At 34.2% G+C, this 24,962-nt stretch overlaps 1 protein-coding gene across 1 annotated transcript in view; it reads left to right on the plus strand.

The window, feature by feature from the left end:
• The window catches only part of LOC309859795 (uncharacterized protein), a gene marked incomplete at both ends in the record, with an annotated part of 112,389 nt that extends 90,689 nt beyond the window's left edge, over positions 1–21,700 (plus strand). The window contains 2 exons of the mRNA XM_082720908.1: positions 9,463–9,525; positions 21,562–21,700. Coding sequence (XP_082577034.1) covers positions 9,463–9,525; positions 21,562–21,700 — 202 coding nt within the window. The remainder of the gene's footprint in view (positions 1–9,462; positions 9,526–21,561) is intronic.
• Positions 21,701–24,962: the final 3,262 nt, after the last annotated feature.

Raw genomic sequence — 24,962 nt, forward strand, 5'->3', positions numbered from 1 at the left:
AACTAATCACATTAACTCTAACCCACCTGAGGCTTTATGCTGCCTATTTATCTCATCTATGGGATATTCTTTATTTATGACTCTGCTACTCTTATGTTGACAGATCACTGCCAACTTGGGCTTAAATATAACAATATCATTATGTTTCTTATTATTTTAGTCATCATTATGGTATGATTCTGTACCATTATTTTACTTTTCTCTCTTTTCAAAGTTAGTTTGGGAACAAAATAAAAAAAGAACAATATGTACTTTGTTCTCTCTGTATTGAGATATAATTGGCACAACTTTATATTAGTTTCAGATGTACAAGGTAATGATTTGACATTTTGGTATATTGCAAAATGATCACCACAGTAAATCCAGTTAACATCCATCACCATACATAGTTACAAAATTCTTTATTCTTGTTATGAGAACTTTCACAATCCACTCTCCTAGCTACTTCCAAGTATGCAATACAGTATTATTTACTGCAGTCACCATGATGTAAATTGCATCCCTATGACTTACTTATTTCAGAAGTGGAAGTTTGTATCTTTTAACCCCCTTCACCCATTTTCCTACTCCTTACCTTAGGCAACCACTGATCTATTCTCTATATTTGTAACCTTATTTTTGTTTGTTTAAGAGTCCGTATATAAGTGAGGTCAAATGGCATTGATCTTTTTCTGTCTGACTTAATTCAGTTGGCATAATGCCCTGAAGGTCAATACATGTTGTTGCAAATGGCAAGATTTCATTCTTTTTTATGGCTAAAAAATATTCCATTGTGTGTCTGTGTATATATGTATATTTCTTTATCCATTTGTCATCTATGTATGGACTTTTCGGTTGTTTCCTGGTCTTAGATATTATAAATAAATGCTAAAGTGAACGTAGGGGGTGCATATGTCATTTCATATGTCCTTTCAAAGTAGTGTTTTCATTTTCTTTGGATAAAATGTTTATTATATTATAGTTCCACTTTTAATTTTTTGAGGAACTTCCACACTGCTTTCCATAGTGGCTACACCAATTTTCCTTCTCAGCAGCAATGTGTAAGAGTTCCCTTTTCTCCATTTACTATTTCTCCCTATTTCTCCAAATACCAACACATATTTATTGTCTTTTAGATAATAGCCATTTTAACAGGATTGGGGTGATAATCTCACTGTGTTTTGATTCGCATTTCTTAATGATTAGTGATGTTGAGCCTCTTGTCATGTGCTTGTTGGCCATGGCCATTTGCACATATTCTTTGGAAAATTATCTATTTGGACATTCTGATAAGAGAAAATGACAAAACAAAAAGACTTTGTTTCTATGAATATGATTGGTCTCTTTATTCCTTTTTTTGTTCATATGCATGTCTTTCTATTTTTTCCTCTCTTTTGAATTAACCAAAGTTCTTTGAAATATGATCGGCTTCTTTGTGATTGTGTCCAATGTTACATCATTAATATGTTAAAAATTTTAGTAGCATATGATTTAGCTACATTAAAATATGTTTGTCACCACCTCCTTATTTAATCACAAATATCTCAGATGGCATTCAGTAATACAATTCTTTTCTATCTTTGGTGTACACATAGTGATAAATGATAATAATTTCTATGGCACTTTGGGAAAAATGGAAGAAGGAACTTGCTTTTAACTGGAAGTAAGAAGATGGCGGGAGGGAAGGGGTGTTCAGCCTGCCTGGCCCTGTAAGGCTTGCAGAAGACTGAAGGGATTATGGAAACTTACTGTAGTCACAGACAAGGTAGAAAGCTCTGTGAATTGAAATAGCTTACTAGTTGTATACAAGTAATATGTTCAGTTGAAAGTGAAAAATTCAGTCTTCTAGAGAGTTTGTTTTTATGACTAATCATAACTGGGTTTATTTTTTTCACATGTGATTTCTAGCACATAGGAGAAACTCAAAGTTATATAGAGAAGCCATTTAAATGTTTGGATTTATTTTTATCTTTTTATCCAGATAATCCAGATTACCCAGATATCTTTTAACATAACTACTGTTTGCCACTTCTATAATTAAAAACAAACAAAAACCCTGATTAATAATAACAGCTACCATTTCAGGGGCACCAACTGCATATCAGGCCCCTATTAGCTTATTTAATCTTCATAACATCCCTGAGAAACAATTCTGATTTTTATCCTTATTTTACATAGGAGGAGTCTGAGTTTCCTAAATTATAAATAATAAAAGGAAAAATGGCCTAGTAAGTAGTGTGGAATTAGGATTTAAACAGGCTGATTCTAAAGCCAGAAATAAATGTGTTTGTCATGTCTATAAGGAGAATTATTGACCCATAGCAGTTGTTGGATAAATGATTTTGTGTCTCCAGTTAAAAGCTTTCATGAGGTTCTTTCTCTCTCACCATCTACCTCTTTTGGCTTATACTTTCCTGCATTTACCTCCAGTTCTTGTTTCATCATCTTTCCCAGTAGTGACATTTTCTAGAGGGTAGAGCATACTGGCTGTGCCTTCCTTTGGACACTGAATCATGGCCTTGACCTCATTAGCATTTGGAGCCTAGATCACTTGCTTTCAAATCCTAGCTTTGCTGCTTAGTAGCCATGACTACTATGACTATAAAGCCATATGACTTTGGACAAGCTATAGAACTTCTCTTTGGTAGGTTTCTCTTTATTTTATAATGAGAATAATAATGCTATCTGCATTTTAGAGGATTGATTTTGAGTATTAAATGACTTAATAAGTGTATAGTATTTGAAATACTGCCTAGGTTATAATAATTTATCAATATTTATTATTGTTATTTGTGAAAACTGGGTCATGATCTTTTTTTATAACTTTTCTGTAGGAAACAATAGTGAAGTAAGTCTGAGTAGACTGAGTTTTTTTTTTTTTTTTAAGATTTTACTTATTTATTTGACAGAGATCACAAGTAGGCAGAGAGGCAGGCAGAGAGAGAGGGGAAGCAGGCTCCCCGCAGACCAGAGAGCCCAATGCGGGGCTTGATCCCAGAACCCTGAGATCATGACCTGAGCCAAAGGCAGAGGCTTTAACCCACTGGGCCACTCAGGTGCCCCTTAGTAGGCTGAGTTTTTAAATAGCTAGTGTGTATTAGTGTTATTTTATAACATTGACATTTTTATTAGCGGCTTATCCCTGGAATAATTGAGGACTATAGTATAATTACTAACATTTTCTGTTCAGAAGTTGAGTGTATTGTGATTGAAGGTGTATTGAAAGGAAGAAATTGTCATGATGCTTAAGGATACTTGTACTTGATTAATAATAATTTTGTTCTGTTCTACTTTCTGATGTAGCGAAATATCTGGATTTCTAGGAAAGGGGTAGAAAATTGGGGCACATGTGAGTAATACAAAAACGTCTTTTATTTTTATCTTTTTAAGTGTACTTAAGCTTTTAATTGTCAGAATTTGATGCGTGGACTTGTCAAAGTTATTTTGGTTGCCAAGGAAATTCAACAACAGGAAGAGTTTTATCTATTGGTGGCTTCCAAGGAATCTGTCCTACTGGTGGGAGAAATTTGTTTGGTTAATATAAAACAATAGCCAATGAAAGCACCCATTAGGTTTTTTAAAAAAATTATATTTAAATATAAGTGTTTCTGATGCTTCCTAAATTTGGAAGTATAAGGGATTTCAGGGTGTATCTGTGAAAATTCTAACTGATCTCAGTTCTTTTCTTGCTTTCTATTTCATATGGAAAATGGGCTCCATCACTTCTTAAAATGATGAACTAACTAGGGATTGTCAAGCTACGTTCCGCAGCCCACATCTAGCCCTCCAGCTGTTCTCATAAAGTTTTGTTGGAACACACACAGCCGTCCTCTTACATATTGTCTATGGCTGTTTCACAGTGGAGCAGCAAAGCTGAATAGTTGTAACAGAGAAGGCCGGCGAAGCCAAAAATATTTACTATCCGAACATTTGCAAAAAAAATTTGCTAATCTGTAAAGTAGGCAGATCTGAATATACCCATGAGAGTTTATTTCAGCTTGAAGTTTCATACTTTCTCTGTGGGGAAGATGACCTGTCCTCACTAGACTTTACTAAAAGCATCAGCTGTGTTGACTGAAAGTGTCTATTGTTTCATTTGTTATTCTTTTCCTTTCATTTATATTTTAAACTCCTTTAGTATGTTCAGCATTGTAGGAATATCTTTATAGAAGATAAGATACTACAAACATAGTTAATAGGAAATGTGGCTATTAATATATTGAATGGGACAATTGATTCATCTCTCATATGATCATATTATTTTGTGAAACTTTTAACTGATTTGTTGAAGCAATTTACTGAGGTTAAGCACATTGACTTAGATAATTCTTGTGACTTGAAAAGAAGTAAATTTATGAAAAGAATAAAATTATGGGTATTAAGAAGCAATGAAACAAATAAACAAGCTATCATGAACGTCATCTAGTTAGTTCCCCATAGCATCATTAAAAATAAAGCTATTGATGTTTGTGCTTATTTGGCCTTATGTTTGTATGCTGGGTTGCTTTGTTCTCAGAATTCATCACAATTTTCATCACATATTCTTTCACTTTTGCTCATTTAGTTCTAGCGTTTTTAGTCATAATTTCTATGACTCTGCATAGTTTTTGGATTCTTTTAGTTCTGTCTTAGTTTGGAGACCAGATGTGAGATCAGAACTCAAACAGAGCTCTCATCAGTGCCCAAGTGATAGTGGGATTACCCTCTAACCCTGCAATCTTGTGAAGAGGCATTGTGCATCATCATTATAATCAGCAAATAAAACCCTTATGAAGGCCACTTCCCTAAAGTCTCCTTTCTCTTTTTAAATGTAAATTTGAATAAACACTGGGAATGGAATTTACTAGAAGCAGAATCTGATGAGAGTTAGTCCTCTGTAAGGATTTCAGAACTTCTTCTAGTTCATTTGTAGGTAAGTATAGTTTATCTGCTCTGGGGAGATGGTGCTGATTATTTAAAAATCAGAGATAAAAGAAGAAACCCCAAAGCAAGGTGATTTATTTACTTTTTGGTAAACTTGATTCTGTTTTGTAACCTTTGAAACATGGATTTTATGAGAGATAGTATTAAAATTTATACTCCCTCTAGAGTGTGTTATTAATCATTATTGCTCTGCTGGGCCTCAGGATTACCTGTCTGCATTGTAATGCAGCTTTCCTTAATATTTACAATTGAAATACCAATGGTTCTTAAGACATCTCATATATTTCTATGAATGAAATGGGATTCACAAGAAATAAGGGCTTGCCTCCAGAAATAAACTGCAAAATATTAAATTCCTTTTACAACATTTGTAGAAACTTTTAAACCAATGCTAATTTTATACTGCTGAAATGAAATGTCTGATTCTAATGGTTGTCCTTTAGTGGTCCAAAAAGTAAATGAAATTATTATCTAAGGATAGTTATAATAGAAATAAAAACACTAAACAATATGTACTTGCTCTTCTTGGGCCTCTGCTAAGTAGTAAGTGATATGGGGATGACCCCAAATCAAACTTGCCCATGAGATTTTTCAGTTCTGCCAAGTTCTTAACACTATTGAGAAGTTAGTCTTATTAAAATTTTCTGTAGGAAAGGACAGTTGGGTATAAAGATTGCCTAAATTTGGTAGTAGGCAAAAATACCTTTTTTTGGTGGAGCTTTCCCACTTGAATCAAATTTCGTCATTTATTGAGCTCTATTATGATTCAGACAGTACAAGATAGCATTGTACTTAGGAGCTCATAGAATTGTGAGGGAGACAAAACTATACAATAAGATTTCTCAGACTGTACTGAGAGAAAAATGCCTTGAACACGTTTCACACTGTAATCTATTCTGGGGGAGGGAATGTTCTCAGAATTTCTCCCTTTTTTTTTTTTCCCCAGTACTCTTTCCCTTTTTCACTGAACCCACTTAGTTTCACCATTTTTACACTTGGTCCTGCACCAAACTATAACCCCCATTGGCTTTTGCAAGAAATTCATCACATTATACATGCCATGGTAATTATAAATTTAAAATTAATTGAAGATTTGGTGGGTTATGTGGGAAGAGATCACATCATGGAGACTTCTGTCAGCTCCACTTCCTGTTTTCTGCTGTCTCATTATTTCTGACGGCTCCCCAAAGTTCAAATTCCTAATACGTTGTTTTCTTCTCTGTCTAGCAAAGACTATCAAGGAGAGTCTGGTTTCCCCCTTCCCCACAAGATTGCTGGTGATTTTTTCATATTGTTGAATAAATAATACAGAAATTGCAGATGGGATGAAGAGAGGGAGAAGCAACACAAAGGAACTTAGAGATTTTGGAAGCATCCAGATTTAAAATGTCAAATTGAAGCATAGTGATTACAGTATATGTCACTTTAAACCTTCATAGTAGATTTTGGAACAAATCCCTTTTAATCTTGTTCCAACTGTGTGGTTGACAGTAAAGCATCATTCTAAAGTATCCCTAGTATTTTTCTGGGTCAGGAAATTACTACTTTAGAAAAAGAGAGGACATTTTGAAACCAAAATTATGATCTGGACATTTAATAATAAGATGTACTACATTCAAAAAATACAAGCTAAAAAAAAAAAAAAGAAAGCTACATATAGAATCCATTAAAAGCAAAAACAGTTATTAGGAAATCATGTGATTGTTGTGGTTAGATATTAAAAAACATTTTTTCTTCACTTTAAACACCATATGGTTGGCAACAATTAAAAAAAGCAAACACATGCACGTATTTGTACATATGTGCTGCAGAAAAATATATTTTAATTTTGTACATTGTTTGTGTATAAAAAACTAGAACAAATTAATACTTTTGAAAAAAGTGTTTGACAGGATCTGCTATTAAATTTCTTATATCAAAGCACTGGGTGTGGTGCAAAAACAATGAATTCTGTTACGCTGAAAAATAAATTTCTTATATCACATGTTACACAGTATTTCTTAGTAAAAATAAATGTTATAAAGCTATTTAAATAAAACTAAGAATTGTCTAGTTTGTAAGAAAAATTGGGATGTTCTTCACCAGTTGGTTTAGCTCATAAAGTATTTTAAAATATAAGCAATGAAAGAAATTTTTTACCTAAATTTAGGCTTGGGATATGCCTCTTTTTGTTTGTTTAATACTGTTTGCGATGCTATGTAAGTTTACAGTGCTTTGATGCTACTTGAATTTATTTCATATAACAGGTCCAGAAGTGGAACAAGTTAATTCAGCAGCTGAATGACATTATCATAGGCTCTGTTTCTTTCTATCCTTCTGCTCTGCCATCCTCAAGATGTTGGCTTTGTCATCGGACTAACTTCCTTCGTTCCTACAAGATGACTACATCAGTTCTAAGCATCATATCCATATATAGCAGCAGGGAAAAAAAACATTTTGTTAGGAGGATGGTAACTTTGCTAGGTTCCAGAACACCTTTCTTTTTGTCTTTGGCTCAATATGGATAATTTTATATATACCTGTAAATCAATCACTGGCAAAGCAATTAGCACTACTGTGATTCACTGAGCCTAAATCAAGATTGTGCTGAATCTGGGCATAAGCATCCTCTTCAGAGTTTCTTAGGAAAAAGACACCTAAGGTGAATCAAAGGCTTTGCTTAGCAAAAAAGAGGAAAAATGGGTAAAAAGCTAACAGAGTCTACTGGAGAAACAGTATCCAGCTCTAGGCCAGTGCATCTAAATCCTGGGTGCACATTAGAATTACCTAGGAAGCTTTTAAAAAATATTTTTATTAATTGGTGTGGGTTACACATAGATACTAGCATTCAAAAAATGCCCCTGGTGATTTAAATGTATAGCTAAGTTTGGAAACCTGTGCTATAGGCAAACTGAAGATGGAGTAAGGAGACAGAAACTTTCATGAGTCTGTGTATACATTGATCTGCTCAAGCTGCTTTTCGGCTTTCTTGAAGATTATCTGAAAATTAAACATTGTCCAGCTGGGTAAAATTACCATTCCGAAATCTTAGACCACAGTTAATTTGCCAACCTTAAATGGGGCTCTCCGCCATATTCACTGGCCATATTCCAATAATGTATACAGTTTGGGTACTTAAAGTACCCAGATAGCTTTCCTAGCCAAGCTAATTTTATTTAGGAATGTCAGTCCCATTTTTGTGATGAGAGAACTGAGTTGCCAAGAGGCTATTAGTGGAAGAGGTAGAACTAAAGTTCTTACAGTAGTATCCTGATAGCCAGGGTTTCCTCCTATTTAGTGTTGCTACTTATGTTCTTGTATTTGAGAAAGGTATCATTTGTATGATACAATTACATTATAATAGGTATACCACTTATTGACAACTTACTATGTGTGAGCCAGGAACTGTGCTAAGTGCTTTATCCCTTTCCCAAACATTTGTTAATCATAGCAATAATCACATGCAATAAATATTATTAACTACTTTAGGGATAACAAAATTGAAAATGAAAGCTTGTTACTTCTCCAGTGTCTCTTAATTAGTTCACTTCTCTGGAATCTAGAATTTGAATCCATGATGCCGTGGGTTGCATTGGCATATAAAATGCCAAAATGCATGTTCTTTTTATTTTGCTGTTCACAGAGATTTGATTTTCTACAGCTTCCCAGTTCAGTAAATACCTGTTAGTTGACTAGTAGGTAATAGATGCTGGGTAGCCCTGGATTGGATTGAGTTTTCCCTGCACATTATAATTTGCATTTTTTAGAAGTATTTTTCCAGTTGCTTTGTAGCTATGCTAAGTACTGTGCATATGATCAAAGAACAATTGAATGGATAAATGAAATGGAAAATTTAGACTGCTTAGTTTAGAGTTGCTCAAATTATAAGGACTAGTGAAACTACTTTGCTGATAATTTCCTTTCTCTTAAGAACTTAAAATACTCCCCTGGGGATAAAAATACATTATATGTTTATAAAATTTAAAAAAAAAAAAAAAGAACTTATATATTAAAATTGCAGACTATTAAGATGTAGCTTAAATGGCACTCCCTAATATCTTCAAACAAATTTTGAGTTATTGGAGAGTGTACCTTGACTTGTTCAGTCATACTCCATAATGCTGTTTTTAATAAAAACAATACTCTTTTAATAAAAAGACATAATTGGTCTGTATGGCTGACATTTATTTAGATGCTTTCTTTGCAATTTTTTTTTTCTAATTGAAAGATAAGAGGAGAATAAACTTGGCAGTAGCTATTAAGAACTGGGCTGGTTTAGTTTTTCATAGAGATAACATTTTCCAAATTACTGAATTATGATACTGAAAATGAAGGGCAAGCTCCTTGTTGGGGGAAAGTGTTAGAGTAGCCCTAATGCAGAATCTCATTAAAGCAACTGTCAGGATTTCTCTATTTTACCATCACCTCCCCTATTCCATAAGAAGCAACTGTCGTTTTGAGTGAGTGTCCTGCCAAAGAGGCATTTACAAATAAATGAAAAATGTCACAATTGATTTCACTCCTTCTAGAATACTGTGTGTCAGCTTTGTCACAGACTGTCTTTGTTATTCTCTGTTTTAGATCTCCCAGCTGGACATTGGAAATAACTTTTGATGGTTTAGGTCTTCACTCATTTGACCCCAGGTAAGCCCTCTATCGGTGACCTTTTACAAATATTAGTAAAACTGTTTGAACAGTTAGAGAATATAAAAACCTCTCCCCCTCTTTCTCTCTGTAACTGCTGTTTTTGTCAAAAAGTATTCAGATGTCAATATCATTTACTTACACTTTTGAACACTGCAGAGAATTATTCCATGCATTACAAAGCACTGTAAAATTATGCAATTATATTTCACATTCTCTTCTTCAGTACAATGGTTTGTTGTTATCATGTTTATCTAATAATGCTAATAACCAGATTACTTTTAAAGAAGATATATGGTTATACATTTCCCATATTTTGAAATAGATGTCTAGATTTTTATATTCTCTTGGATACGTATGTCCTTCATATGATTTTTATATAACATTTTTGATATACATTCATTATTGCCATCACCATGAAACAGTCCACTGACACTACTGCCATCATGCTAACCTCACTGAGGTCTTATTCTGAGCCACATACTGTGCTAAGCAATTATACAAATTATCTTATATAAATGTATCAGTGGTACTTGAATCCTAAGTTAATATGGATTTGGAAAAAAAAGCAACTAATTAGAAATTGCTAGCAGCATTTTTTATTATGGATATTAAATTAAAGGAAAGTAAATCTTCATATAATTATACTTTAAGAGATTTTAATCAGTATAATTAGTTATAGATTGTGCCGTCATTTGAGATTATTTAGCTTTCTACTTGAAAGATCATGGAATGGACCAATTAGTAATATTCTGTTTCTCTTGGAAAACAGAAGTTGAAGTAATCATTCATTTAACAAATATTTATCGAACACCTATTATGTGCCCTTTACATTGAAGACATGATGGTGAAGAATATGTATGTAGTTCTCAAGACTTTAAGAGGTAGAGGCTGTCAAAAAATAGACAGGTACAATGTAGTGTGATGAATGAAAACAATAGGGAAAAGCATGAAGTACAGTAGGAGAAATGAAATGAACATCTAAGCCTGACTAGGGCTGAATTTTCAGGGAGTGATGTGGCAGTAGAAGATGGAGGAGTTTTACATTTTATTTTATTTTATTTTTTTTTTAATTTATTTTTTTTTTAAGATTTTATTTATTTATTTGACAGAGAGAGATCACAAGTAGGCAGAGAGGCAGGCAGAGAGAGAGAGGAGGAAACAGGCTCCCTGCTGAGCAGAGAGCCCGATACGGGACTCGATCCCAGGACCCTGAGATCATGACCTGAGCTGAAGGCAGCGGCTTAACCCACTGAGCCACCCAGGCGCCCGGAGTTTTACATTTTAGTTGCAGGGCAGTTGTGATGTCTGAAGTATAGTGTTAAAGATAGGGAGCTATGTCTGAAGAATTATGAAAGAGGCGGATCATGAATGTCCTCATGACCCATACTTAGGAATTTAAATACAGTTGTGAATAGTGGCAGTTAGGCTAGAAAGACTTCATCTCATATTAGATCTTCTTTTCAAATCAGGCTGGTCAAGTTCTCACAGCACTGGCTTATTACTTATAATAAAGGAGGGCAGGCCATTCTTCCTCCTTCACACCTATATAAATAAGATATATTTCCTAGAATAGAAGGTCTGATGAATGAGAACCTGGGTTAATTCACCTTGTTTTCTTGGTATCTGTTGTAGTGGTTTTCACATAGTAGGCTGTCAATATTTATGATGTAGGATAACAAAATTGAATGTAAAAGTCTGGAAAATGGACAGGTTGATCTACCAGAGGCTTCCAGCAAAGACTGAATACTTATGATCATATCCTCTTCTTTCCCTGATCACTTGTCATAAATGGCAGAATTCTTTTCCACATCTCCTCCTCATTTTTAGATTTAGAATAAGAGACTCCATCAAAGTAAATCAATATAAAAAACAATTTTTACAATAAACAACATGTCAACTTGTAAGTAAAAAATATGTCAATAAATTCTCTTTAAAAAAGGTTTGGAGGAAAGTAAGAATAAGTGAAGAGAATGATTTTTAGTAAAAGAAATAACAATATATCCAATTTTTATTTATTTATATTTTAACTCTAGAAAATACATAGTCAAATACATTAAAAAAGCTTTCTTTTGGAATGAGAGAGATGAATGGTAACTACAATTTTATGAATCATATATTGTAAGATAATGTATCAAGAAGATAAATTTTACTTCCTATGTAAGCAAAATAATTTAATGAGGGGACTTTAAAAATTATGGTGATTAGGGCACCTGGCTGGCCTGGTGAGAAGAGCATGCAACTCTTGATCTCAGGGTCATGAGTTTGAGCTCCACGTTGGGTATAGAGATTACTTATGTAAATAATTTTAAAAAATATGTCAATTAACAAATCACACAATTACTTTAATAGTGTGAAGTTGGCCTAGGGGAGTCAGACCTCAGTTGAAAATATGTGTGTGAACTTTAAACTCTCCCAAAACTTAACTACGAATAACCTGCTATTGACTGAAAGCCTTACAGATAATGTAAAATCTGTTATTACCACATATTTTGTATATGTATTATGTACTATATTCTTAGAATAAAGTAAACTATATGAAAGAAAGGGTTATTAAAATTATAAGGAAGAGAAAATATATTTACAGTACTGCATATAAGTGAGCCATTTCAAACATATGTTGTTCAAGGCTCAACTGTATATTATTGTATAGTATGGACATCTTGCATTCAGTTATAAAAGTAGATTCTTACCACTTTTAGACACTTTCCTTTGACCAGCTTTTCTGGCATTATTCCTTTAAGTGTGTGGTCTTATGGTCATTTTTCTGCTAGATTGTCCTTGTGACCAGTGAAGCATTCCTGAGAATTTTTTTGTGTGTGACCACATCTAATTCTGCAAGGACTATGAACACTCACGCAAAGCTGCACAGATTAGGAGATCAGCTTTCATGTCTTTTGGTGTCCTAAGGATAAAGAAATACAAACTGGTAGTTTCAATAAACCCAATAATTTTGGCATGACATTTAAATTATTTTTTTTTCCAAAATGAAAAAAAAACTTTAAAAAATACAAAACCTTTTTATATAGGATATTTAAGGAATAAAGAAAATATAAACAAGGATACCAGGTTCCATTTACAAAGTGTCAACCTTAGTATAATCTGTTGTCCATGAGGTAATGGCAGTATTTTACAAAATGAAGAAGAGGCAGTTCTCAAAGAAATGCTGCCTAGTGTTATGGAATAGTGGGCATTCATCAGGCTTGCTATCAATCAAAATACACGTTAAAAAGAGCCACATTAAAACAAATAAAATGAAGAGTAGAAATTGAAAGGAAAAAAGTAAATGAGTAGAAAAGAAACAAATGAGAACAATAAAACTGGGAATGTTGTGAAGGGGATCAGGATATGCTGTCCCTAAATTTGCCTCTTTGGCATAAGAATTTGAGCTGAAGGTATTTGAGTTCCTGAAATCTCCTATCTGCCTAAAAGCAGAGCCTTCCGAAAGAACTCAAAAGTCATTACATCCCTTTCTACAAAGCAACTCTAAGCTTACCACACCCAAACAGATATTACCACAATACTATCATATCCTCCATTTATATTTCTCAAGGCCCTTTTATTTTTCCAAAAAATGATTTGCTTTTCCATAGCAGACCTTTCTCCCTCTCCTTTTCCCTACGTGAGTTAAGTACATAGACCTCAAGTTCTAACCTCCCCTTTGAGTTACTCATCTCTGAGTGTTCCCTTGTGTACACCCAATGCACATGCTAAAGGACTTTTCTTGGTTTTCTTTTCTTGATCTCTCTTTTGTCAGCCTCATTTACAGGGCCCTGGCCCCCAACTTCAGACATGTAGAGGGCAAAAGACTTCTGCCCTACAGTTGAAGCCTCGGGCTTCATAGCACATAGACACAAGTATTACGGATTCCACTTTAGGAGTGTTTAGCATAGGAATTTCTTCTCCATACCTCCTAGGTCAGCACTTGATCTAAGGTAACTTTTGTTACCTGATCTCAATTTAGCAGTCCTGCCTCTGGTCTAAACCTGGTCCAAGTGAAATATACTAACAATGAGGAAGTTAATGGTGAACCACAAAGGCATTCTAAATGTCCTCATAATGCCTCTAAAATGTGTTTTTGTTTTGTTTTGTTTTTTAAGCAAAAGTGATCCTCTGTCTTTAACAGCTATAGGGTTCTAATATATAAAATAAAGATTGAGTTATGGTTCTACTTAGGATGGGTTTACATCCCAACAAACCCATCAATAAGTTGAAAATATCCTAAGTTCAAAAGGTATTTAATACACCTTACCTAAAACATCGTAGCTGAGCTTAGCCTGCTTTAAATGTGCTCATAACATTTACATTAATCTATATTTGGGCGAAATAATCTAACTAAATTCTATAATAAAGTGTCGAATGTCTTATGTAATTCATTAAATACTGAAAGTAAAAAACAGAATGGCCATATGGGTGGAAAACGGTTGTAAGCGTATGGATTGTTTACCTTCACAATTGCGTGTCTGACTAAAAGCTGTGGCTTGCTGTGCCTGCCCAGAATCAGAAGGGAGTAGCATACAGCATATCATTAGCCTGGAAGAAAATTAGAAATCAAAATTTGAAGTATGGTTTCTATTGAAAGTGTATGGCTTGCTTTCACATACCATCTTAAAGTTGAAATATTTTAAGTTGAGACTTAGTAGTAGGTCAGGGATAATCTGTGCTTTCTTTAATGTAAAAAAGAGCCCAAAGATGTCAGCCCCCTATCCGTAATACCTTATTTTATATAGAGAGAGATATGTATATATATCTATATCACTTTTAACAACAAATAAGAATTTCTGATAAGACAGAAATGATGATTTCCTTGGCTGTAAAATAAGAGATCAAACAAATCAGAAAAATAACCAACTCCTTATATATTCAGAATAGGGAATGAAATACAAAGTTCAAAAAATAGAATTTCTTCTACTAAGCAGGGGAAAAAAAAAGGCAGAAGGTGTAGCCAGGCCTGCCAGGGGGATGGGTGAACAGCTACAGGCTGGACCTGTGGCCAGAGGGTGGCTTCTGGCAGGGCCAGGCTGGGGTAACAGCCCGAAGCCCAGGCGGCTGGGTTTCCGGGTCATTTCCTAAGCTCGCTTTGTCTGTTGGTTTCCTTCTTTCACTTCCACCTTCCAACTCCGACAGCACCTGTTCTATCCCATTACCTTGGCAGGCAGCCTTATGTACATTTTAACAAAGTCTCTGTGCCAAATGTTGTCTTTAAGTTACCAAAGGCAATTGTTAAAAAACCTTGCAGAGCAAGCAGGACAAAACAAAACAGTCTTCTGTGGAAGCTATTGATAGTCACACATCCCACTGGCAGGAAGACCTCTTGTGAATTTTACACACGATATTAAAAGCCGGCTGTTGACAAGGAAAACTTTAATTGTTTTTAATTGTCTCGACAAAGGGTTGTAAATCTCCTCCATGCCATTGCTGTTTATTGAAGGGCTGTTCATGCTAACATGCCCAATTTGGCTTCTCTTTTTCATTAATATAGCTATGCAGATTTTCAGGAACTGAGACAAAAGCAGGTGTGTGTGTGTGTGTGTGTGTGTGTGTATTAAGATAAAGTCTTTTCCCAGCAATACAGCAAGACACATGACAACTTGTTGCCTGGATACTAGGGATCTCACATGTGAGTTTTCTTAATAATAGGTGTTTTGATTTTTTTCTATGGAAAATTCAATAGAATTTTCTTCTTTTAAGTAATTGTGACCCATCTATGTGCCATATGGAGATGGAAGGGGAGCATTAAAATAAAACTTCTCTCAAAACAGGAATAATGTGTTTTTTTTTCTGGGACACATATTTGTTCTACTGGAAGCAGGGTTTTGTACACAGTAGAACTGAAACTTTTCTCACATTGCTCTCTCTTACTGTATCGCTATAATTCCAAACTCTTATTAGTTTTATTTATAATTTTATTTAAATATTATTGAATATTTGTTCCTAAAATATTAAAATTCAGGTACCATAAATTTCAAAGAAAACTTTCAGAGGCTTCTTCTTCTCAATATCATGTACACCATGTTACACATTCCATTTGTTTTAAAATCCATTTAATTTTAACTCAGAATGAAGTAAATTAAAAATTATGAAGAGGATTTAGTGAAGAATTTTGTAATAGATTATTTTTGATTACCATATATCTGAATAATCTTTTGTTAAATTTTAACATACTGGTCTAATTTCTTCTAAATTAGAAAATTCGAACGTGTGCCAACATTGATTGATATATGCTAAAGCCGAGATTCAGGTCAAAAAGATGAAAGGCAATAATTAAGTAGCATGAAGGTTAATAGTTTAGGGACTTGACAACTGTAAAAGTAAAATATGTTTACTTGGTAAATTTAAAGTGGGTTAATCAATCAGCCATTTAGCATATCCTGATTATGTGGCATGTGTATAAAAATGCATGGGGTGCTATGAAATGTATTTTTAAGCATTCAAAAAGCTGTACTGGACTCTATTTATGATTTTAGGTATTATGGAATGTAGAGTTAAATATGTTTCCTGCTGCGGAACTGTCTACAATTGTAGGAAAACAAAATTGGCACTGAAAAAAAGGGATACAATTAGGGAATAAGAGCATATTTAAATAAGTGCTAATTTGAGGTGAAAACATGTTTATCAAAGTCCTTAGAGAAGGGTTAAATATGTGTGCTGTGGAATTTTCAGAGAAGGCATGTTAGAGCCAATATGGCTTGACTGGACTGTGACAGATGGGGAGAATTTGAGTAGATGAAAGAGGTAAATAGAAACCTTGCTGGGGTGACCAACAGTGTGAACTACAAAAATCCTTTGCAGGTAAGGTTAGGGAGAATGGCAATGCAAGAAGCAGATCTTAGTGACTGGAACAGAGGATTTGTCCTGGACAGTTACTGGATTTGAGGAGAAGTAGGTAGGGTGAAGGTCTTCACAGCTAGGCACCGTCCTTTAAATCTAAACAATGGACCCTGTCAAGTTTTTGGGCTGGGAGTGTCATTATGAAGACAGGTCTTCTGTGAAGGGAACCTAGGCTGGGATTAGAGGCAGAATGGTTGGCTAGGGGAGTTGTGGATATCTGTGTGCAAGAAGAGTAGGCTGTGTGCGGGTATGTTGGGGGAGTGAATGAAGAAATACAGTGTAAGTAATTAAACTATATTTTACTGATGCTTATTTCTTATTTACAAATATAGTACAATAATTAACACATTCCAGAGACAGTAATTAGCAATCAGGTTAAATTACTTTGATTACTTCTTTTGCATTTAATGAAAAACATTTTGAGAAAGCTATTTTCCAAGGTGTTTTATAGGTCCTCTCAATACAATGTCTGTTTTTTGCTTTTACTTCATTCTCTCCCTCTCCCTTTCTCTTTCTGTCCCTTATCTCTCTTTCTCTGTCATCTCTTTCCATGTTTTCCTTCTAAAAGAACAAAATTTTAGGGTGAATTTAATTAAATTATTTTTTTAATTAATCATTTTATGTAAGTATTATCTAAACAGTCTTAAAATTATATAGGCTTGGGGCGCCTGGATGACTCCATGGGTTAAACCTCTGCCTTCAGCTCAGGTCATGATCTCAGGGTCCTGGAATCAAGTCCTGCTTCGGGCTCTCTGCTCAGCAGGGAGCCTGCTTCCCCCCTCTTTCTCTGCCTGCCTCTCTGCCTGCTTGTGATCTCTCTCTCTGTGTCAAATAAATAAATAAAATCTTTTAAAAAATTATATAGGCTTAAAATGAAAGAAAAATATCTATCTTCTAATACTTCTCTCCATTCCTACTTCTCTAAGAGATGAGTTTCTACTGTTATGATTTTTTCTTCTGATAGTTCTATGCTTATAATAACAATCTATAAATTGTTATTATCCATTGACTTAATTTATAAATTGTTATTATCCATTGACTTCTTGTTTTGTTAGTTGAGACTGTATTTCTCTAAGATCACATCCCAGCCATCCAAATTATCCTCCATTCTAAATACAAAGTTACATCACAGTTGTTTGTTAAATTATTGGTTTTTACCTTTATAATTACTGAGTATCATTTATTTCTGAACCAGTACATGTATGAAGATTGTTTTTTGTTTTTTTCTTTCTCACAATTTTTTTTTCTATGTTTTCTTTATATCTGTTGGTATTTGTTCACCCCAGTGTTCTATGACAGGTCTATTAAATGCCTATCGATACTATTTTAAAGTGATTTTTTGTTGTTCTTAGGGAAGCGTTCCCTTTAATGCCTTTATTATTGAAAGCAGAAGCCCAAGTGAAGAATTTGGTCCTTACCTTAGGAAATGAGAGTAGTGACAGAACCCAGAGGAAACTAGAAAAAGTGTTCTTCTGAAACACCAACAAAGTAAATTCCTTTTGAGCTTGATGGTAAGAGAGAAAGGTTGGGAGTGAAGAAGGGAATGGATTTAGGCAGAACTCATGAAATAATCTATTAGCTACACCAAACTGTTTTTGTTTTTGTCCTGGAAATACTCCTGTTGTGTCCCTTCATCCTCCTGCATCGGTTTTCACTGCTGTTTCCGGGCCCTGTACACTGTAATCCTACAACTTTTCTCTCCTGCTTTTGATTTTAGGATCTTATGTTACCTTTATCTCGTTCCTGCCTCCTGTGGCTTTCTCAGAAAGGGTGCTTGGGAAAATTTTTTGACTGTTCACTTATCTGAAATATCTTTACTCTCTTTTCATGCTTGATTGGTAGTTTTGGTGAACATAGGCAGCTTCCTCTCAGAATTTTCAAGCCTATGTTATCTTGTAGTGTTTCTGTTGGGATGTCAGAGGCCATTCTGATGGTTGGTGCTGCTATTCGTAGGAAATTTTATGATCCCTTTTTGCTTTTTCAAACTTGCCTTTAAGTCTTAAGTTTGGTAATTTTTTTGTTCTTTTTATTATTGTCTTTGTTATATTATTATTTCTCTCTATTTCGGCAACTCGTATTGGAAAAAAAAATGCTAGTTATCCTGGATTAATTTTCTGATATTTTTCTTTTTTTTTCTTGTTACTTTCCATTTCTTTTCATTTCTGGTGGTTTTTAAAATTTGTCTTTAATTATAATTTTTATAACTTTTAAGAACTTTTTATTCTGTGATCATTCCTATTTTATGGTATGCAGTTCTTGTTTTATGGAACACTATATTTTGTCAACATATTTTTTACTCTGCACAGTCTGTTTCCTTTTGATTCCCACTTTCTTCATTTTATTTTTATTTATTTATTTATTTGTTTGTTTATTTGTTTTACTCTTCTTTATGTTAGAAGCATTCCTCACATATTTAATAATCTCTAAAGGACTATTTTAAGAATGAGATACTAAACGCTAATAACTGTATGCTTCTTAGGTGGAGTTTGTTTCCTGATGAGCTTCACTATAGAATGTGTAAAATGGTGACAAGCAATCTTTTTCATTTTTAGTACCCAATCTCTTTCTCTCTCTTCTCTCTCTCTCTCTCTCACACACACACACAGGGTGTAGCAACCCAGAAAAGTAGATATGATTCCCACTTTCAGAGTTGAAGAAACAGAGTCAAATGGGATAAAACAGTTTTTCAAGGTTACCTATTTCATTAGGCGCAATATTCTTTTTCTTCGTCAGGTTTATATGGCTCAAAATCTCACACTCTTTCTAAGATATCATTGCTTAATCTAATTTTTTTCTTTTCTGAGTTCTGAATCAGGTGGTACTATGATAAAATTTGGTGAAGACAGTCACAACTTTTTAAACTGTGGATTACGACTAATTTAACTTGAGTGTAAGTACATTTTGAAATGTTCTCTGAAGCTTTTCAGTTCATAGCAGTTAAACAAAATATTAGAATAGTAAATTATAAAGGAATTAGAAATGCTTCACAAGTTTGTACTGAAGTCACCACATTCTTGAAGCATAAAGCTAGAAGTGGAAAAGGAATTACCTTCATAAATTGCAGAGTCAAATAAAAAAATGTATTTTTTTGGTCTTTTGAGCAAGTAGTTTGGTAATACATATCAATAGAAGTTGATGCCTCTGACTTTGACCTTTAATTTTAGAAATTTTTTCTATAGGAGGAGAATAGAGGTATGGATAAAACTATAGATAAATCTTCAAAATTATGTCCATTATTAAATATGTAAACATAAAATTAAAAACAACCTAAATTCCTACAATGGGGGAACTTTTTTTTTTTTTTAAGATATTATTTATTTATTTCACAGAGAGAGAGAGAGAGATCACAAGCAGGCAGAAAGGCAGGCAGAGAGAGAGAGAGAGGGAAGCAGGCAGAGAGAGAGAGGAGAAAGCAGGCTCCCCGCTGAGCAGAGAGCCCGATGTGGGGCTCGATCCCAGGACCCTGAGATCATGACCTGAGCTGAAGGCAGAGGCTTAACCCACTGAGCCACCCAGGCGCCCCTGGGGGAACTTTTAAATAAGTTATGGGGAAGCGATATTTTGGAGTATTATTTAGATCTGAAACATGATGCTTTCAAAGGGTACTTAAAATACCATAAGGAAATGTCTGGTGTGTTAAGTGAAAAAGTGGAATGCCAAATTGTACTCAAAGTACAGTGCAGAGTAGGTTAAAATTCATGTACATATGTATAGAAAAAAAGGCTGGAAGAAGATATACCAAAGTGCCCACAGTATTTGTCTCTAGATTCTAGAATTATTGGCAATTTACATTTTTTCATTGGTGCTACTCTGTAATTTCCAGATATCCTAAAATAACTATGAACTATGTATTACTTTAGTAATAATAAAAGTGTATAGTCTGTAAAAACACTTAAAGGAAAGCGAAAAACTTTCTGTGGTCTTTTTGCTGTTGAGGGTGAGTGAAGCTAAGGCTTCTTTGGTTCTCCCCTATGATCATATCATCATCTGGGGATTGTGCTAATGTTTTCTGTTTTCTGCACTAGATTGTCTTTAAGAATTTCCTAATTTAGGAGAAGGAGCTGACCTCTGTCCTTTTTATTCTTTTTTTGTTTTTCTTACCTATATTCTTCCATTTTCTATACCTCAACAATTCATCATTGGATTATCATAAATATGATTTGTCACCAATGTACATTTCCTAGTTATTATACAATTTTATTTACAGTGTAATTTTAATATGATTCATACGCAAATTGGAACTGGTTTCTGAAATATTTGTAAAAAACCTATTAAAGGTTTCCTCGTGACAAATGTTATGTATGAGAAAAGTTCAAGGTGTATAACTGGGTGTTATGAATAAACAGTAAAGGGAAAATCATCCTGATTACCTGTAATTAATACTGGTCTAGCTTTTAAACTATTTTTTAGGTAAACAGTCATTTTATGTAATTTAATTACTAATTACAGTGATTTTAAACACCTGGGCTCCCTTTGCATAATCTATAAAAATCTTCAGGAAATAACAATTAATACATGCATGATGTTGAAATGAAATGAAAACGGTTGGATCTAGACATTGCTTGCACATTTATGAATCTCAGCTATACCAAATTCTTCTAGAATAGAAATGTTATAAGCAGCATTACCAGTTCTGTGGACAGTTTTAATGACAAACTTTTTTTGGTTGGTGATTTAAAAATGTATTTTTAAATTCAAAGCACACGTAATTTGGCTAAATAATTCTTATAAGAGTAGGCAGTAGACACTGTGTTCTTGAATATTCAAAAAGTGAAATGTGTATTTTCTTTCTGTAATCACTGTGTAAACATTTATTAAGTAATCTAAGGACTAGAGTCTTCCTCATTTTACTAAAAATGAAATTATAAAACCTATTGGCTGATATTTTATAGAATATAATGAAATTTTGGCAGATTGCTGCTATTAAGCAGCAATGTAAAAGTAGTGCTTAAGGACAGAGAGAACGACCATCCTTAGCACAGCTTCCTTTATATAATCTGGTAAATTAAATGATATATAATCTGGTAAATTAAATTAAATGATACAGTTTTCTATTTTTGACTCTATCAGCCCCCATAAGTTAAAGAATTTTATGTTGGGTCTGATTCATAATTAATTATGTTTGTTAGCTTATAATTTTGGAGGGGAGCTTTTGACTTTAATTTTTTAGGTTTCACTTAGATGATTTTGCACTTTTATTCACAGGAATGAGATGGACCAAGTAAGTGGCCTCAGTATTGTGAGGAATGACTTTCTTAATTCAACTCCTGATCTGCCTCAAACCTATCACCTACTTTGGTTCCTTCCAAATCCCATATGTGATGCCATTTTCCCCATTTGGTAATCTTCTCACAGTTGTGATGCTGCCTCATGTGTAGTTTGTTTACATTATCAAAGAAAGAAATTTTTCTAATGGTCTCATCCTGCATCAGAGTTTAAAAAAAGTTATAAATTATTAAAGCCACTGACTTGTTTTCTGTTGGCTGAAATACTTCATCCCCTTTGTTAAGTATGTACTTTTTCTTTTTCTTTTTTCTTTTTTACCATGTTAAAGGAAAAAAAAAACAGTTAATTTCAATGAAATTTAGTTTATGTAAAGAAGACAATTAAAAACACTGACAATCTTTAGATCATTATCTGTGTTACCTAGGGTAAAGGCAGTCATCTACCAAGTCTTTAATTGTGAGGTAGAAGTGTATAAAGTATGCTTGCAACATTTCCAATTGAACAATTTTTTTTTCAAAAAGTAAATTTTATTATGTTGTTCATCTTTCTGGGGCAAACATTTACTTTTTTCCTTAAATAAGCAGAGAATCCAATAGATACTTTACAACATTTTAAGTCATCATAAAATTTATGTGATAACATGAATGTTGTTTGGCAGTCTTTATTTTTTATCTATTAACTTACGGTTGCTTATAGAAACCATGACTTGGATAATACAGGATTTCATAGCCTGTTTGTGTTTTAAACGTTACATACTTAATTTTTGACAAAAGTCTAAATGTGTCATTTTGCCCTTGACTTTAAACAGAAGTAAGTTCATTCAGTTTTCTGTTAGTGCATTACTTAATGACAACGGACTTTGTGTAGTGATGTGTGACATAAAAGGCACTCCTTGTTAAATATTTCCCAGCTTAATGTATCTGTAGTGCATGGTTAATCAACTCTTAGATGCTGAGGACTTTTGCATAGCCTTCAAATACACTTTTAGCTTATGTTTACATAGGAAAAATTTATATTTATCTAAACTTAACACATGATTTTTGAGAAAGGCCTGGATATAATTGTTAGAATATCAGAATCAGGTTTATTCCCTTCACAAAACATGCTAACAGAAGTGATGTATTTCTTGGGTGTGGCTGATGCTCAGGAGCCATGATATTGCATCCAAATCAACTGTTTGCTAACTGTTGTATTAATCACCTGGAAATCAGGAATCAATGTTTTAAGCGGTTCTTATGCTACTATGATAGCTTGCCACTTACAGTTTTACTGTGTTTTATGAAATATATTGCATATTGGGGTTAATGTGGAACACATACTAATATTTCCTATTTAATGCAGCAGGAAAAAATCTTATCTTTTTCGTGTCTGATTTTCAGGAGCTTAGTATTAACTGACATCCAGTGAAGTCTATTTTGAAAGTCTCAGATGGTGGAAAAGACATAGGCTTTGGTATCCATAATCCTCAGTTCAGATTCTCCCACTGCCACATAATGTATACTTGGATCAGTCTTTTAAGTGTTTTGAGCCTTAGTTTTCTCCTTTGTAAAATGAGAACACTAATACTTATCTTTTACAGTTATTTTGAAAATTAAAAAAATATGCATAAAATTTTTTAGTGTCTTGCACATTATAGTCACTATGTTAGTGAAGGCTATTATGATTACTGATTCTACATTGATTAACTATGTAAAGGTTAATAATGCCACCTTTTCTCTAATGCCTTCTAGAGGATGGAGCACTTTCATATATAACATAATTAATCTTTCATCCTAAATTTCTGAGAGAAATCTTACTATTATTATTAGCATCTCCTATATTCAACTGAGGGAGTTAAAACTCAGGAAGGTTCATTGATATGGCTAATAAATGATGAAGTAAAAATGTGAATCTAAACTTCTAATTTCCTTTTTTTAAAAAAAATATTTTTTATTAAGATACAATATATTATTAGCCCCAGGGGTACAGGTCTGTGAATTGCCAGGTTTACACACTTCACAGCACTCACCCTAACACATACCCTCCCCAATGTCCATACCACAATCCCCCTCCCTATCCCCCTCCCCCCAGCAACCCTCAGTTTATTTTGTGAGATTGAGAGTCTCTTATGGTTTGTCTCCATCCTGATCCCATCTTGTTTCATTTTTTCGTTCCCTACCCCCCAAATCCCCCATACCCCCCATGTTGCCTCTCAAATTCTTCATACCAGGGAGATCATATGATAATTGTCTTTCTCTGATTAACTTATTTTGCTCAGCATAATACCCTCTAGTTCTATCCATGTCATTGCAAAAGGCAAGATTTCATTTCTTTTGATGGCTGCGTAGTATTCCAGTGTGTGTGTGTGTGTGTGTGTGTGTGTGTGTGTGTGTGTATCACATCTTCTTTATCCATTCGTCTGTTGATGGACATCTAGATTCTTTCCACAGTTTGGATATTGTGGACATTGCTGCTATAAACATTCAGGCTCACATGCCCCTTCGAATCACTACATTTGTATCTTTAGGGTAAATACCCAGTAGTGCGATTGCTGGGTTGTAGGGTAGCTCTATTTTTAACTTTTTGAGGAACCTCCATACTGTTTTCCAGAGTGGTTGCAACAACTTGCATTCCCACCAACAGTGTAGGAGGGTTCCCCCTTCTCCTCATCCTCACCAGCATCTGTCATTTCCTGACTTGCTAATTTTAGCCATTCTGACTGGTGTGAGGTGGTATCTCATTATGGTTTTGATTTGTATTTCCCTGATGCCAAGTGATGTGGAATACTTGAAACTTCTAATTTCAAGTTGTCTGTTCTTTTTACTATAAAACATAAATTGTTTTAAAGGTTTTTATGTTATTTATTTGACAGACAGAGATCACAAGTAGGCAGAGAGGCAGGCAGAAAGAGAGAGGTGGAAGCGGGCTCCCTGCTCAGCAGGGAGCTTGATCTCAGGACCCTGGGATCATGACCTGAGCCACCCAGGTGCAACCTAAGTTTATTTTTTTAAATACTTATTTATTTATTTGAGGGGAGAGTGAGAGAGAGAGAGAGCAGGAGTAGGGAGAGAGAAGCAGACTCCTGGTTGAGCAGGGAGGCCTTGTGGGGCTCAATCTTAGGACCTTGAGATCATGACCTGAGCCTAAGGCAGACCCTTAACCATCTGAGGTACCTAGGCACCCCTAAAATATAAATTTCTTATTAATAACTACTAACTTCACATTCTGGGTGATAAATGTATTTTATTTGGCCTTAAGTTTTTATTAGAAAGATAGATAGATACATGAATAAATGTTTAGCAGAACCAGGTATTAGTTTTTACTAAAAATCAATAATGTCTGAGGGTTCCCTTCTCTACACCCTCTTCAACACCTGTTGTTTCTTGTGTTATTGATTTTAG

This window comes from Mustela nivalis (assembly GCF_964662115.1).
Source record: "Mustela nivalis genome assembly, chromosome: 1".
Lineage (NCBI taxonomy): Eukaryota > Metazoa > Chordata > Mammalia > Carnivora > Mustelidae > Mustela > Mustela nivalis.